Raw genomic sequence first — 16,500 nt, 5'->3', positions numbered from 1 at the left:
AGAAGTCAGTGAAGTCTTTAAAAGATCTTATAGGTATTCTGTTATTGAATATAATGGACAGTATGATAATTACAATGGTTATATCTGGCCTCATTGTCTCAGCAGCTTCCTGGGTTCTTGGAGGTGGTTTGCGTTTTAGGCAGAATGCCACTTTATATGGCTGAGCATGCTCAAGAATCTGGAGGGCGTCTTCATATGACACATTATCAAAGTATACTGTAGCACTAAGTATCTGATCACCTGAAAGGCCAGATGGAAGGACACAAATGAGGATGCAAATGATGCAAGATGGAGGAAAGTTTAGCTGTATTCTAGCTTCAGGACTGATCCATAATGTGCTATTATGTTTGTCACATCTCACCTTCTTTTGCGTTTAGATGCTTTGAGGCAGGTGACTCAGGTTTTACTTCTTTGATGAAGATGCCGTCTTGTCCTCCTCCACTTACTACTAAACCCTCAGCACAGACTTCCTTTACAGTCTTCACTATCACTTCTGACTGATCACTTGGCAAGTCCTAAAACAGAATGAAAGATCATTTAGAAATGTGTCTTTCATTTTTATTATTCACATTTCAATTTTAGGTATGTCTGACCTCTGTTTGATTCATCTTGACTGAGGAACGCTTGTCAAACAGTGAGCCGAAACCAATTTTTTTGCCTTTTTTGGAACTCTTAGCTGGTGAATCATAGAACTCACCTTCAGCCTGGCAAAAAAAAATGTTTAGTAGTACACATGCACTAAATTCCAAAAATTAATATACTAGGGATGCTCCAATCGTTTGGCCGGAGATCACTATAAGCCGATAATTACATTTAATGACTCGACCGGTTCTCGCTGATCTGGCTGATCACATTTACCAATCGCAGGTGTTTGGTTACAAGTTTACAAGCAAAGAAAGAAGCACGTGCGCACCTGTATATTATACATCAGCAGTGCTACAACATGTGAGGAGGTAGATGATGTGAGGGGGCATGAGTGATCACTGCGCTAGCATCACAGCAGCTAAATAAAATATATACAGATGTAGTGCGGCCTCTGTTCATACAGTTTATTGGCATGCTTCATGCAAGTGATGGTCTCTTCGTTGCAATCATTTATAACCAGGGTTTTGAGCTTTTGTGACTAATGTTAACTTGAATATTTGATAATATAACTTTTGTAATATACTTATTTCAATAGACAGTAGTTTAAATGGCCTTCCTATTTCCTCTTATGAAAGAAGCAATGTATTTAAAGGTGTGCATTTTAACTTCTTATGCATCAAATATGCACTCCAAACTTTTCTTCAGTGAGACTTGATGAATTCTCCTGCCATCATTTGCAATGTTTCTAAATTGCATTGTCAATCTTTTTTTTTGTATTTTTTCTGTAAAACTCTTTCTGACCATGACATTTCTTTACTAAATTCCGCCGGTTGCAGCCTCAAAATGAGCGAGTTTGAGCCACTTGTACATCCAGGAAGTGTTCAGGAAAAGCAAAACAACAGCGAAGAAGCTCGACACAGAGAAACATTTACACCTCACTGCCAACTAGTGTTTCAGAAGTGTTAATGCAGACTAACAGAGACAGCGCGCAGAAGTATAAATGCACAGCTACGGGCGTTGCATGCGCCGTGGGTTACGCCGGTCACTTGACGCAGAAGTATAAACCAGGCTTTACAGGTGGTCCAGTCAGTCCTCGTACAGCACTCTCACCCACCTGCAGCCTGGAAGCAGATCACTCCTCTGCGTACCGACGGCAAATGATTTAGCACCACCGGCAGTGTGAGGTATTTTCATTGTACAGTCAAACCGGTCTGCTTCTCCTTAATTTTAAAAATGTAATTTGACCGTTTATTCTTTTCTTGTTCACAATCACAGATTGCCTCATCGAGTATATTACGTCTGAGTATATTACTGCATAATAACTACACATCTATATTGATTTACTGTATTCAAACTGCAATAAATTTAGTTAAATTGGCATGCTGACATATAGCGTAGTGCAAATATAAATACCCCTTTATTAACCATAGGCTGTTAAACAAACAGAAACAGTAGAACCGGATGACGTCAGTAATATGAAAATTGACAGATGATGTATTCTAGCAACTTTTAGCGACTTACAGCTTAGCATCTTTTCATTGAAAATAGTTGGCAACATCCTTTATTTATTCTCTTAGGTGATGTGAGATCTTATCTTACTTAGAGGGGAAATGTGTTTTACGCATTATAAAGCTTGAAGCATCAGAATACTCAATATTGGCCAATCACTATGATAAGGAATTGGTACTCTGTATCTGCTGCAAAAATCCTAATCGGAGCATCCCTAGAATATATTGCTTAACTTCTTATTATTAGTGTTGTGTAATGTACAGTAGCACTTACCGGTTTTGCGTATTTTTCTGTGGTTGGGAATTCCTCAACAGGAGAAGAACCCTGTGGACGAGGTCTTTCCCCCTGTAAAACCTCCGGCTCCTCACATACCTAATACATCACAGATACCAATCAAAGATATTTAAATAATCAACTAATTTAAATGTATAGTTGCTAAATGGGTTGTACTCACTAAATCATCATCAGTGTCTTGTTCTGGCGCCTTCAGCCTTCGCCCTTCACCTGTTGTCATGAAAAAATATCAGAATAAACTATAATGTACATATACTAGGGATGTAACAATATTGTAAATACCGTCATACCGCAATAGTAATTATTTTTCAATATTACTGTAGGCGCATGACTCAATAAAACTATATTTCTGAGAAAAGTTTGCTTAAGCGAATGAAGCGAACGGGAGGTAGCGGGAACTACAATTCCCATTAGCCTAGGCGTGGCCATCATCCTTTGCGGTCTGTTGTCACTACAGATCCAGTAATGCGGAAATGAAGTGTGTTGCTAGTAGTGTGGAAGAAAAAGAGCTGGAAATGATTGAACCTAAAGCGGGTTTTAAATCGGATGTGTGGAAGCATTTCAGTTTCTTTTTAAAAAGATACGAAAAAGGAGAAAAGGTGACAGACTAAGAAAAAAACAGTCTGCAGGCACTGCCAGACTGTGGTGAAATATAAGTCAGGGAATACGACTAAAAACAGTCATGGGGACTGCAGAACACAGCACACTTGTTAGATCATGGCTTGTTAGACTCATGGCTTGTCCTCTCAAGTGGTGGGAAGACAATGCAGAACGTTACTCACTGCTGTCAACCTTGGCTAAATCATATCTCTCTGTCCCAACCTCTTGAGAGGGTTTTTTTTTCTGTTGCAGGGGACATGCCCAGAGATCCCAGCTTTTACCAGATTATAGTTATATGATAATTTTCCTTAAAACCCATCTCTATCTAAGTGAGTGAGTGATTAAATGTTGAATGTGATGAGTTTTCAACAATACTAAATTGAAACTTTATTTTTTTTATATGGTTTAATAGTTTTTTGTTATTAAAACTGAAAAATTGAAGTTCCTGTTTACAGATAGATGGCTGATTTGTATGTCATTGATATGTTCAGTGCTAAGGTAAATAAACACTTTTGGCACTTTTTTCGAGTCTTTTCATTAGACTCGAAAAATTCATTAGATTTCATTGTTTTTCCTGTAAATTATTCAACAAATACCGTACCGTGCCATTCATACCGAGGTATTATCGTAACGTGAAATTCTGATATCGTTACATCCCTATCATATATTGTATGGCCTTATATTAGATTTCCATATAGGACAAAGAAAAAGTATTATTTTAAGAACAAATCAGTGAAAAGATGTTTACCAAACAAAAAAAAAGGTTCTTAAAAACCCCGGCTTAGTCTCTATTTCAGAGGTTGCCACTATTCCAGCATATGTTTTACAAAGCGGATGCCCTTCAAGCTGCAACCCAGTATTAGGAAACACCCATACACAGTCATTCACACACACTCATACAATATGGACAATTTAGTTTATCCAATTCACCTGTGGCATAAGTCTTTGGACTGTGGGGGAAACCGGAGCACCCGGAGGACACCCACGCCAACATGGGGAGAACATAAAAACTCCACACAGAAATGCCAACTGGCACAGCTGGGATTTGAATCAGTGACCTTCTTGCAGTGAGGTGGGAGTAAACCACTGAGCCACCAGTGCTGCCCCCTTCTAAAAAAAACTATTTTTATTTTATTTTTAAAAGTGTATGTTTTTGTGCACATGGCATACAAATCTGGTGGTTATCAGTGCCATATATACAAAATTTATTAGCTGTTTTGATTTTTTTTAATTAATTGTAGAGTCAGTGAGGGATCCATTTTGTTTGAGCAAAACTTCAGTGTCTACAAAAGATGGCAGAGCCATAGACAAGATTTATGTGTGCAATATTTCCCGGCACATGTTCCCACGGGATCCAAACAGTCTACCTGCTTCTGTTGCTTCCTGTAAAGTGAAGCACTGTATTGATCTGAAGGGGTAGACTTACACAGCCAGCAGAACAACCAACATGAAAACTTGTGCTTCGATAGATCCAAAAGAGAACAGTGAAACTAATATGTTTATAAATATCTTCAATCGTGGTATCATTAGAAAAATAATTGTATAAATTCCGCAATAACTGCAGGGTAATAAAGTAAAAGTAGCTTCATGGCATGAATAAATTATTCTCTTATGCATTTCCTTAGCTTAAATACTGTGAATACCAGTAACAATAATACTTTTATTACCTTCTTCCTTCTGAGAAGAATTCATTTCTATTTTCTCATAACATAATGCACTTAAAATAAAAGGATCATAGGTGCATGCTGTGCACATTTACCATGAGCCTCCTTCTGCCCTGTCCATTAACATGCACTTTCCTGTAAGCACTTATCCAGGCATCAAGAATAGCAGTGAAGCACATTGATTTGTGTTTATGTATGCTACAGCATGTAGCACATGAACACTGCTCTCCAAAAAGTAGTACACTTGGTTAAATTCAACCCAAATTTGGGTTAAATCTGAATATACACAACTGGTTAAAATTTTTTATGTAAAGTAAATTTAACTTTGGGCGACGCGGTGGTGCAGTAGGTTGTGTTGTTGCTTCACAGCAAGAAGGTTGCTGGTTCGAGCCTCGGCTGGATTAGTTGGGGTTTCTGTGTGAAGTTTGCATGTTCTCCCTGCACTCTGGGTGCTCCGGATTCTCCCATAGCCCAAAGATATGAGGTACAGGTGAATTGGGTAAGCTAAGTTGTCCGTAGTGTATGTGTGTGAATAAGTGTGTATGGATGTTTCCCGGAGATGGATTGCAGCTGGAAGGGCATCTGCAGCTCAAAACATAAGCTGGATAAGATGGCGGTTCATTCCACTGTGGCAACCCCAGATTAATAAAGGGACTAAGCCGAAAAGAAAATGACTGAATAAAATTTAACTTTACATATTTAAGCTTGGCTTTATTCATATTTGACCCAAATGTGGGTAGAAACTACATAGCATTTGCATGTTGATCCTATATATTTACAATTTTTAAACATCATAAAATCTAAACTTGAGATTTCACCATGGTGAATTTGTAAGAACATGGTGAAAGCATTTACAGCTAAAAAAAAAACGTAAATAAAAAACAATAATACACAATAAAGATTTATTAAAGCGAGTAGACTGCTCTACTTCGCAGGTCTTTGTTGAGGTTAAATGCTGTCAATGATCCAGCTCAATGCTATTTTGAGAAAAATCGATGTCATTAATCTATCATGTCAATAGGCTTATGCCAACATTTGCAAGTTTCATGACACGCCCTAAATCTTAAAAGGGAAAAACAATATTGCACAAGTGTAGTCCACAATTAAAGGCACAATATATATGTTTTTTCATTAACATGTTCAAAAATCATTAGAACAGTGTTATATGTTTTGCTGACATAAGTATTTACAATATATTAAATGCTTAGAATTCAGAGAAATTAGCTATTTTAACTAGTGACAATGCTTGTGTTCTGTGCTTCCATCTACTGATGCTGTCACACTTCCTCGATTTCCGATTTGGATTTATTGAAACAGAGAAATGTCAAAGACGCTTCAATATGTTGTATATACTGCTCAGAGCAGCATTGTAAAAGAAACCCTAATATGTATTTAGTATAATAAAACAGCACTGCTTCTTCTCCATGTGATTACTTTGATCCAGACCTACATTTTTAAAATCATGTTGCTGCACTCAAATATTAATTTTTTGCTGCTTGTTCAAACTACTTATGCAAAATGTGCTGAAAAAAAATTTTTTTTGAGATTTTTCGGGACAACTTAATTGTTTTAAATTAATAAAATTATTTATTAGGGTTGAACGATATTGGCGGAAAAAGGGAATATTGCAATTTTTTTTCTTTATTATATTTCGCAATATAAATACAATTTTCACATGTGAATTGAATAGCTGTATTTGTTACAAAATTCATAATTTTTGATTGATCAGGATGGTTCTGTAGTTCAGTGCATACAGTACAATAAACAAATTACAAGCATAGAAAAATACAGTAGAGCAAGTATACCAATAGGTAACTTTTTCTGGATTTCTGAGGAGTCGTACAGTATTCAAAAGCAGAACTTGAAAGATCAAATGTAAAATATCACTCAGTAGTCTTCAATGTATAAAGCATCATCTCTCGTGCTTTTACTGTCTTGAAATTCATAATAGTCACAGCTAATTATATATATATATATATATATATATATATATATATATATATATATATATATATATATATATATATATATATATATATAAATTAAGTGATTAATCACACTTTTTTTGAAAATTAATCGGGATTAATCACATTTAAAAGACTGAAACTTGTAATTTTGGCTATTCAAATGGAAAATTTATGTAAGTGCAAGACAAAAACTAATTAAAGTCAAAATATAATTGTTTATTCGAATTTTTGTTTAACTAACACAGATTTCTTCATGTAAACAGCATACCCATAATGTGGAATAAACTGTCTTTGACAGCTCGCGACTTCATCTGGCACTTCATTTACATGGACACCAATACTCTGATTTGAATATGGTAAAGATAATACTCTAATTAAGAGTCTACCATGTAAGCAGCGATTTTTGAGTACTTTAAAGGACCACAGAGTCACGGAATGGGAAGGTTTTTTCCTTCTGTTCGCCATGCGCTATGAAATTCCATTAAAGCAAAAGTCGACAGATTAAAAATGAAACACCCTAAATTAAGTGAAACTCGCCTTCAAAAAGTGCTTGCTTGGTTTCATCCATATTTCTTTGCATGTTTACCACAAGTCGACCACAAGAGGAAATAAAAAAAAAAACGCAACTGCGTTAATTGCGTAATTTTTTTTAATGTTTTTAATTTTTTTAATATTTTAAATTAATCTCATCCGTTAATGCACTAATTTTGACAGCTCTATATATATATATATATATATATATATATATATATATATACACAGTTGCAATCTGAATTTTTAAACCCCCTTTGAAATTTTTTTATGTTAAACAGAGCAAGGAAATTTTCACAGTATGTCTAATATGCTTTTCTTATGGATAAAGTCTTGTTTGTTTTATTTTAGCTAGAATAAAAGCAGTTTTTAATTTTTTAAAACCCATTTTAATGTTAAAATTATTAAGTAAATTTTTTTTTCGATAGTCTACAGAACAAACCATCATTATACAATAATTTGACTAATTACCCTAACCTGCCTAGTTGACCTAATTAACCTAGTTAAGCCTTTAAATGTCACTTAAGCCTGTATAGAAGTGTCTTGAAAAATATCTGTCATCATGGCAAAGATAAAATAAATGAGTTATTATTATTATTTTTTTATGCAAAGGTTTGGGCACCCCATGATAATATTCATAATTGCAGGTCATAGTTTGCTGCCCTTTAAAAAACTATTTCATTTGAATATATTGTGTACCCTATGGAAAAAGCAGCATTTCAGTTCTGACATAACATTTATTTAATCAACAGATGCAATGCAATTTAAATAATAATAATTAAAAAACAGACAGGTGCAAAAATTTTGGCACCCTAACAGAATATTGACATCAATATTGTGTTTGTTAAAATTTAATTCGGATTGTTAAATTCACCAGCCCTGTGGAAAAGAAGAAAAATAAATGTTTAAACTGGGTGTGTGACAGGTATGGTATGTTATGGGTTTTGCTTGAGGGAAAAAAATTCAATCAATCTTTTTTTTTTGCTTTAATCCCAAGAAATGAGAAGCCCAAATTAACACAGCATCCCATTTATTTACATGTATTATATACTGTTATTTGCAATGATATTGGCAGTGGCTTAGGAAACCTGTAGCACACTGAATGTGTGTATAAAAGAGCATAGATTGGGGATGTATGTATCAGTTACTGCACGATAAACTAATAGAGGAGTAGCAAATCTGTGGTTTTGATGTTATAGTGCAGATCAGCAAGTTTCAACAAGATTCCTTTTCTGGCTGCCGTTGTAGCTAAACAGGCTCAAGATGTTTTTTAGAGCTACAATAAAACATTTTAGTATCTCCCCAAAACCAACACTGCAAACAGGCCTAAACAAATCATTACCAGCACCTTCAGTATTTTTTTTTCCCTAAAAGCTTCCAGGCTAAAATAATTCCAGCTTCCTTAGAAAAATGCTTAATATTAAAAAAAAAAAAAAAAAAAAAAAAAAAAAAAAAAAAAAACAGGATAAGCATACCAAAGTACCAAAATCACTTGTCACTTGTTTTTAGGATTTACAGTGCAAATCCAGTAAAAAAAAAAAAAATTACAGAAGTAGTGCATAAACTAAAATATATTAAATATTGCATTTCATGTATTGCTTTAGAAATTATTTTGAACCTGTGCTGGGACCAATTGGGTGACACATATAATTTTTATTTATTTAATTTTTGCTTAATTAATCTAACTTTCCTAGTGTTTCTAGTCAAAAGCGTAGTTCATCCAAAAATTTAATTTCTGAAGATATGTTGAAGAATCTTGGAAATCTGTAACCACTGACATCCATAAGATAAACTAATTCTACAGAAGTCAATGGTTATAGGTTTCCAACATTTTTTAAAAATATCTTCCTTTGTGTTCAACAGGAATAAAGAAAAAACTTGCTTTGCAACAAGTCAAGGGGCGAATAAACAATGACAGAATCTTAATTTCCAGGTGAACTATCCCATTAAGCCTTTAAATTGCACTTTAAGCTGAATATTAGTATCTTGCAAAATATCTAGACAATAACAGAGACTTAATAAATTTTTTAGAAATTAGTTGTTAAACATCTTATGTTTTAAATTGTGTCCATTTACCATGACTGGGGAAATTATTTGGAAAAGATTTAGAAAATTTACAGGAAAGCTAATAATCTTTAGTTGTGTTTGTGTGTGTGTGTTAGGGCTGCGCAATATATCGTTTCTCCGTCGATATCGCAATGTGCAAGTCTGCAATAGTCACATCGCAGGCATCTGCAATGTAGTTGGAATTATAAACATCACAGTTACAATAAAATGGAGTGCTGAATAAGTTGGTGTTTCATTCTGCTGTGGCGACACCAGATTAATAAAGGGACTTAGCCGAAAAGAAAATGAATGAATGATACAGTGATTATTTCATTTCTGCTTCTGAATACTCTTTGACTCCCCAGAAAGTAATCAATAATTGTCTGTCTAATAATTTTTTGTCTGTTGTACTTAACTTTGCTTGTCATTTTTTTAAATGTTGTTTTAGAATCATACCAACTGATCCAAAACTACGAATTTTTTACAAGCTATTCAAGTCATCAGGTGAAATTACATTTGTATCACATTATATATCGCACTAATTGAAAATATTGTTTGTTTTTTCCAATATCGTGCAGCCCTGGGGTCCGTTCTTCGTACCTCGCTTAAATGATCTAAGATTATTTGGCAGATCCTGGATCTGTTAATCTTGATAACTGATCTCTCGCTAATTTGGTTCTTCAAACAAGTTCGTGAATCAGATTAGAATGTCTGGATGAACTGATCTGAGATCGCTGTGTGTGTTGTGAAGGACAGATCTATCGATCCTCGAAATCATGATCAGCAATGCAACGATTGGCTGACGACACAGCAGCATAATGACATCATCTGATTAATATTCAATTATCCATGTGAGCAAAATTACATCAAATTAGCAGTAAACGGCTTGTTAAATATGACACCTTTCACATTTGTTGTGAGCTGCAGGCTTTACACTTTCACGTCGAGTATTCATCATGTATTTCAGTGCAAATCAATGTATTTAGTTCTACATTTAGAAAATATCTTCTTTATTGTAGTAGCCGTTTTTTAATCGGTGTAAAGAATAACTGGTTGTTTACAAAAGTGTTTTCATATTGGTAAAGGCGTCTGCAACTTTTGTGAAGCATCAACCGGCATATTAACTATCAAAACATGTTCATGACTGCATAAATGTATTATTGCTTTGAAAAAAAGTCACATATTCTGCATTTCTATTATACACAATTTGTACTAAAGCGATCTAAAAAGTTCATATCAATAAGTTTTCTCTTTGCACCACCAGGTGGCAGTCTTTGTACTTTCATTTCGAGGGTGCATCTTGCATAAGTTTTATTAATTTGTATAAATTTATTTATTTTATTAATGACTATAACTTTCTATATATAGTTAACAAATATGTACCATTTTCCCAAGTGTATATAACTACTACTGTAAGAAAATATCAGAATTCGGTACATACTTTCTGTATTATCTTTGCTTGAACTGACCCGATCTAATCCTGTTTATATAAATTGAACCTGCTTCCGATCAGGTTTGAGCTAGCAGAACTGTTGCTATGACAACAACTCTCGGATCAGCTTTGAAGAACGAAACGATCCTGGATCGTGTCAAATCGTCAATATCCAAATCCAGCTAACTGAGTAATCCACGTACGAAGAACAGACCCCTGGGGTCCGATTTGGCAGATCCTGGATCTGTTAATCTTGATAACTGATCTCTGGCTAATTTGGTTCTTCAAACAAACTCAGATCAGATTAAAATGTCTTGATAAACTGATCTGAGATCGCTGCGCGTGTTGTGAGGGACTGATCTATCGATCCTCGAAATCATGATTAGCAATGCAACGATTGGCTGACGGCACAGCAGCGTAATGACATCATCTGATTAATATTCAGTTATCCATGTGAGCAAAATTACATAAAATTCATAGTAAACGAACAGTTTGTTAAATATGATATGCAATAACTTTACACCTTGTTGTGGGCTGCATGCTTGGCCCTTTCGTGTGTCAAGAGCAATTTATTTAGTTTTACAGTGGATTTTCTTTATTATAGAAGTATTTTTTTATCGCTGTAAAGAATAACTGGATGTTTACAAAAACATTTTGATATTGGTAAAGGCATCTGCAACTTTTGTAAAGCATCAAATCACTGTCCTATCTGTCAAAACATGTTTATGACTGCATAAATGTATTATTGCTTTAAAAAAAAAAGTCACATATTGTTTCTATTATTATACACAAATTGTACCAAAGCGATCTAAAAAGTTAATATCAACAAGTTTTCTCTTTGCACCACCAGGTGGCAGGTGCAGATTGCATAAGTTTTATTAGTATATATATTTTAACTGAAATATATGTATAGTTTAAAAATATTAACTATTTTCCCAAGTGTATATAACTACTACTGTAAGAAAATATCAGAATTCAGCACATGCTTTCAGTATTATCTTTGCTTAAACTGACCCGATTTAATCCTGTTTATATGAATTAAACCTGCTCCCGACCAGGTTTGAGCTACCAGAACTGTTGCAATGACAACAACTCTCGGATCAGCTTTGAAGAACAAAATGATCCTGGATCGTGTCAAATAGTCAATAACCAAATCCAGCTAACTGAAGAGTTATAAATCAAAACCAAACCATGACGCACTCATTCCCGGGCTCATTTAGAAATATGTTTCCATTAAATCAGTTTCAAACCTGTTAAAGAAGCTTCAATATCAATAACATATACTATTGCACAATTTATTTCTTCTACAACATATTAAATATCATATTACATGATGTGGAAGTGCAAACACATTCTGTGCACACATCTAAACAGCCTTAAGGAGTTTAATTCTCATTGCACAATGAAAGTAAAATAAGTGATAATTATTATAATGCCTAGTATAGGCAAAAACACGATGCCTGATGCATTTGAATTATATTAATGCAACCATTCTCTCCAGCTAAACATTAAAGCTTAACAATTTTTGGTGGGCACCTACCTGATCTGTGGTTTGCTTGGAGAAATATGTGTTTCACTGTATTTCAGGTAATATTACAGCGAGTGCACAGCATGCATTGACAGAACTGCCTGTGGGTATCTATTAGTTTTAGTTCTAAAGATGAAGGGACCTGCCCTTTTTATAGATCTCTAAAGATATGACACAACCCGGTTTTAGGGCTGTGGTTCTTGCTAATGCTATTGTGCTGAAAAACAAATATGAGAATGTGCAACAATGCTTGCATACAATCATGGGAATATGAAGAAGAGAGGTCTTGGGATTTTATAAGCAAAGAAGTGTTTATGTTCATCTGTCCTCTGTGACCAGGGAATGCTGACTATGGTTGTTTAGATTAAATTTGTGCTGTGGCAGTAATTATTAGTGTATGGTGCAGAATCCACGTCGACTGGTTTTTCCGTGAAAGTTATGGCATGCAGCTGTCATTGTGTCAGGAGGCTGATGCCCAGATTGACAGGTTACATGACACACCTGTAACCTAATTTTAGTTTAGTTTGTTTTGTTTATTGGTTTAGTTTTGTTTGTTAATTAGTTAGTTTAGAATGTTAGTTTGGTTTGTTTAGTTAATTAATTTAGTTTGTTTGTTAAATAGCTTAGTTTATGAGTTAATTTTGTTTGTTTGTTTGTTTAGTTGGTTTGTTAGTTTAGTTTATTAGATTACTTTGTTTAGTTTAGTTTGTTAGTTTATTTAGTTTGTATTTTTTTTAATTAGTTAATTTTTTATTTCTTCATTTAATTCTTTAGTTATTTAGTTTGTTCGTTAGTTTGTTCATTAGATAGATCATTCCTTCGTTCATTCATTTGTTTGTTCATACGGTCATTCGTCAGTTAGATTGTTTTTTTCTTTGTTTCTTCGTTAATTTGTTAGTTTAGTTTATTAGTTTAGTTTGTTCATATATTTTGTTAGTTTGGTTGGCAAGATTAGTTTGGTAGTTAGTTTAGTTTGTTATTTTTTAAATTAGTTTAGTTTATTTATTTATATAGTTCTTTAGTTATTTATTTAGTTTGTTCGTTAGTTCGTTCATTGGTTAGATCATTCCTTTGTTCATTCATTTGTTTGTTAATACGGTCATTCGTCAGTTAGATTGTTTGTTTCTTTGTTTTATTGTTAATTTGTTTGTTTAGTTTATTAATTTATTGTGTTAGTTTATTCTGTTAGTTTGTTAGTAAGTTTAGTTTAGTAGTTAATTTAGTTTGTTATTTTTTAATTAGTTTATTTATTTATTTATTTATTTATTTATATAGCTATTTAGATATTTATGTAGTTTTTTGTTAGTTAGTTCATTAGTTAGATCGTTCCTTTGTTCATTCATTTGTTTGTTAATACGGTCATTCGTCAGTTGGATTATTTGTTTCTTTGTTTCTTCGTTAATTTGTTAGTTTAGTTTATTAGTTTAGTTTGCTAGTTTATTTAATTTGTTATTTCTTAGTTTGTTTAGTTTTAGTTATTTTTAGTTCTTTAGTTGTTTATTTATTTAGTTTGTTCTTTTATTAGTTAGTTAGATAATTTTTTGTTATTTTGTTAGATAGTTTGTTAGTTATTTTGTTTGTTTGTTTGTCCATTCTTTCCTTAGATTGTTACTTTAGTTTGTTAGTTCATTAGTTTAGTTTATTGTTTAGTTTAGTTTTTTTTTTAGTTTGTTTGGTTTATTTATTGATTTACTTTGTTTAGTTATTTATTTAGTTTTTTAAACATTTATTTATTTAGTTTGTTCCTTTATTAGTTATTTCATTTGTTAGTTAAATTCTTTGTTTGTTCATAGTTAGTTTGTTAGTTTTTTAGATTTTTTGTTTGTTCCTTAGTTTGTTACCTTAGTTTGTTAGTTAATTCGTTTAGTTAGATCATTTGTTTATTCGTTTGTTGGTTAGTTAGCTTGTTATTTATAGTGTTTGTTCATTCATTTGTGCTTAGTTTGCTACTTTAGTATTTTTGTTTAAAGTTAGTTAGTTTGTTAGTTTAGCTGGTTGGTTGGTTGGTTTGTTAGTTTAGCTGGTTGGTTGGTTGGTTGGTTGGTTGGTTGATTGGTTGGTTGGTTAGTTGGTTGGTTGTTTTTTGTGCATTTGTTTGTTCGTTTCTAAGAAAATAAGTGAAGGGTGACTTTGGGTATCTGTAAATAAAAAAAATTGACTGTGTTGGTTTAGTTTAAAATTGAGCTGGATGAAGTAGTTATGATGGTAGTGTACAGTGGGATATGACTGCAGAATTAATAGAACATGCAGTTTCAATTGTGTTTTTATTCAGACAATTACTATGTGGAGCTTGCAAAGTTGTCAAACTCATATAAACACAGCATGTGTTTGTGTGTGATTCAGGTTTTGTCTATGCTGTTCTGAAAAAATCCACCAGCAAGAGTAGTTATAGTTACACCCAAAATGTTTGAGGTTACAGGGACATTTTGTCCTCTTTAAGTTAAACTGCTTAGTATTTATATTGTTGTTTTCCTGAACATCTAAAATGCCCAAATGTTTACCATGAGAGTTGTATGGTAACATACCATCAACTGCTCTCAGAATAAAATTTAGGAATTCATTTTATCCTCACAAACATATCAGTGGCTTATTTAATGTTTATTTATTCCTCTTCCCATGATTCCAATCCTTTAAAAGTTTATTAAATTTATTTTGAACAATGTTGGAAACAGACCAGTAACAATTAACATCCATGGGAAAAAAATAAACAATATTATGAAAGTCAATGGATACCGCTTTCCGACATTTTACAAAATATCTTTATTTTGTTAAACACACACACAAAAAAGAAACTCAAACAAGTTTGTGATAAGTGAAAGTTGAATAAATATTTACAGAAATACAATTTTTGGGTGAACTGTACCTTTTACTGAGCTGGACACAAGTGCTACTTGAAAATTGTCAGAGGAATTCAGTGTTAAATTCATAAGAGTTACTCCCTAATCAAATATTTGCTCAAAGGGTGCTGCTGTGAAAGTGATAAGAACTGTTTTAAGGCAAACTATTTTACAGTATGTATGATAATTATAGGAAATCCTGTAAAATAACTGTAGAGAAAGTGCATGCAACTGTATATTTACTTATGATTTTATGATATTATGCTTACAAAGGATTATGATTAGGTGATTTTATTTTGGTGTTTGTTAACAGTCACTACTAATTTTAGAAACTTTTGTTTTGACTTGTGTTATTATTTAATATTAATTAGCAAATTCTAAGTGAATATATTGTATATAGGATATATTGGAGGGGGGACAAGTGTGCTTTGGCCCGGTTTGAGGCAACTACATAATGTGAGTATGGCCTAAATACCTGCATGCATATACAGTACATCTGTAATTAATTTTTGTAATTACATTTAATTATACTGACCATCTGTTACATTTTAAACCTACACATACCACCAAACCTGACCCTAACCCAACCTGTGTCCAACCTCAAAAGCAGGGGTTCCCAAACATTTCAGCCTACGGCCCCCAAAATTACAATGCCAGTGACTTGAGACCCCAATATCCTCTGAGGTGGTTATATGAGCAATATGACACTTGTAGCAGTATGACAGCCATATCGCACTGCTATGAGTGTGATATTGCATTTATACAACAGTTTGACGGCATAATGATATATGTAAACAAGATATTTAAACACAAAGGGCTCTATTTTGACGATCCATGCACAAAGCGCTGGGCGCAAACGCATTTAGGGCGTTTCAGAATCCACTTTTGTTAATTTAAGGACGGAAAATACAGAATAATGAGAATAAACCAATTAGAGTCTCATCTCCCATTCCCTTTAAGAGCCAGTTGCGTCGCGCCATGGTGCATTTGCTATTTACATAACGTAAAGTAAGTGTAAGTGGTAAAACTGAGCATTTCACTAGCAAGAAAACAGTTAAACAGAGCATCTACAGCGCAAGAATGATAGATAAATTGTAAAAAAAAGTATAAAACATAAGTATAAAATATAAATATAAAAAAGCTGTGCGCATCGCCAGCCGAAATCATGTTGCACGCACCCAAAGAGAACTTCCGCTAACACTGACGTCACATTCGCTTAGAGTATAAACCAGGCTTAAAAGCCTTAAAAGTACTTTATGTTGTCCAACAGCTGCAATATTTGTCAAACTGTAGTGAGTTTATTGATCTGTAATGCAAGAGTTCGGATATTGCAGAATATCGCACAGCTATCAGCCCAACAGAATCAAGAACCAGACAGAACTGTAGTTTAAAAATATATAAACTTTGCACATAACAGCGCACACATGCCAGTAGAGCAAAGTCTATTATTCTATCATTTAATTTTGAAGAATGCCATTCAGAGGCTATTCTCCATGTTCACTTGTGG

At 33.5% G+C, this 16,500-nt stretch overlaps 1 protein-coding gene and 1 long non-coding RNA gene across 5 annotated transcripts in view; one reads left to right on the top strand and one right to left on the bottom strand.

Annotated features, from left to right (window-relative positions):
• Positions 1-16,500, top strand: part of LOC137487363 (uncharacterized) — a 64,226-nt gene that overhangs the window by 17,078 nt on the left and 30,648 nt on the right. The gene's annotated exons all lie outside the window — the stretch shown is intronic.
• LOC795051 (neuroblast differentiation-associated protein AHNAK-like) overlaps positions 1-16,500 on the bottom strand; it is a 40,460-nt gene that overhangs the window by 11,557 nt on the left and 12,403 nt on the right. The window contains 6 exon segments of one of the 3 annotated variants that reach the window (NM_001327856.1): positions 74-240; positions 362-515; positions 594-704; positions 2,368-2,466; positions 2,549-2,598; positions 12,169-12,271. In NM_001327856.1, the coding sequence (NP_001314785.1) occupies positions 74-240; positions 362-515; positions 594-608 (336 nt within the window). In that variant the 5' untranslated portion in view covers positions 609-704; positions 2,368-2,466; positions 2,549-2,598; positions 12,169-12,271. 3 annotated transcript variants of the gene reach the window in all.

Source organism: Danio rerio, chromosome 13, assembly GCF_049306965.1.
Source record: "Danio rerio strain Tuebingen ecotype United States chromosome 13, GRCz12tu, whole genome shotgun sequence".
Classification (NCBI taxonomy): Eukaryota; Metazoa; Chordata; class Actinopteri; order Cypriniformes; family Danionidae; genus Danio; species Danio rerio.
The sequence above is the reverse complement of the archived record's forward strand: the minus strand, read 5'-3'. Positions and strand labels throughout refer to the sequence as shown.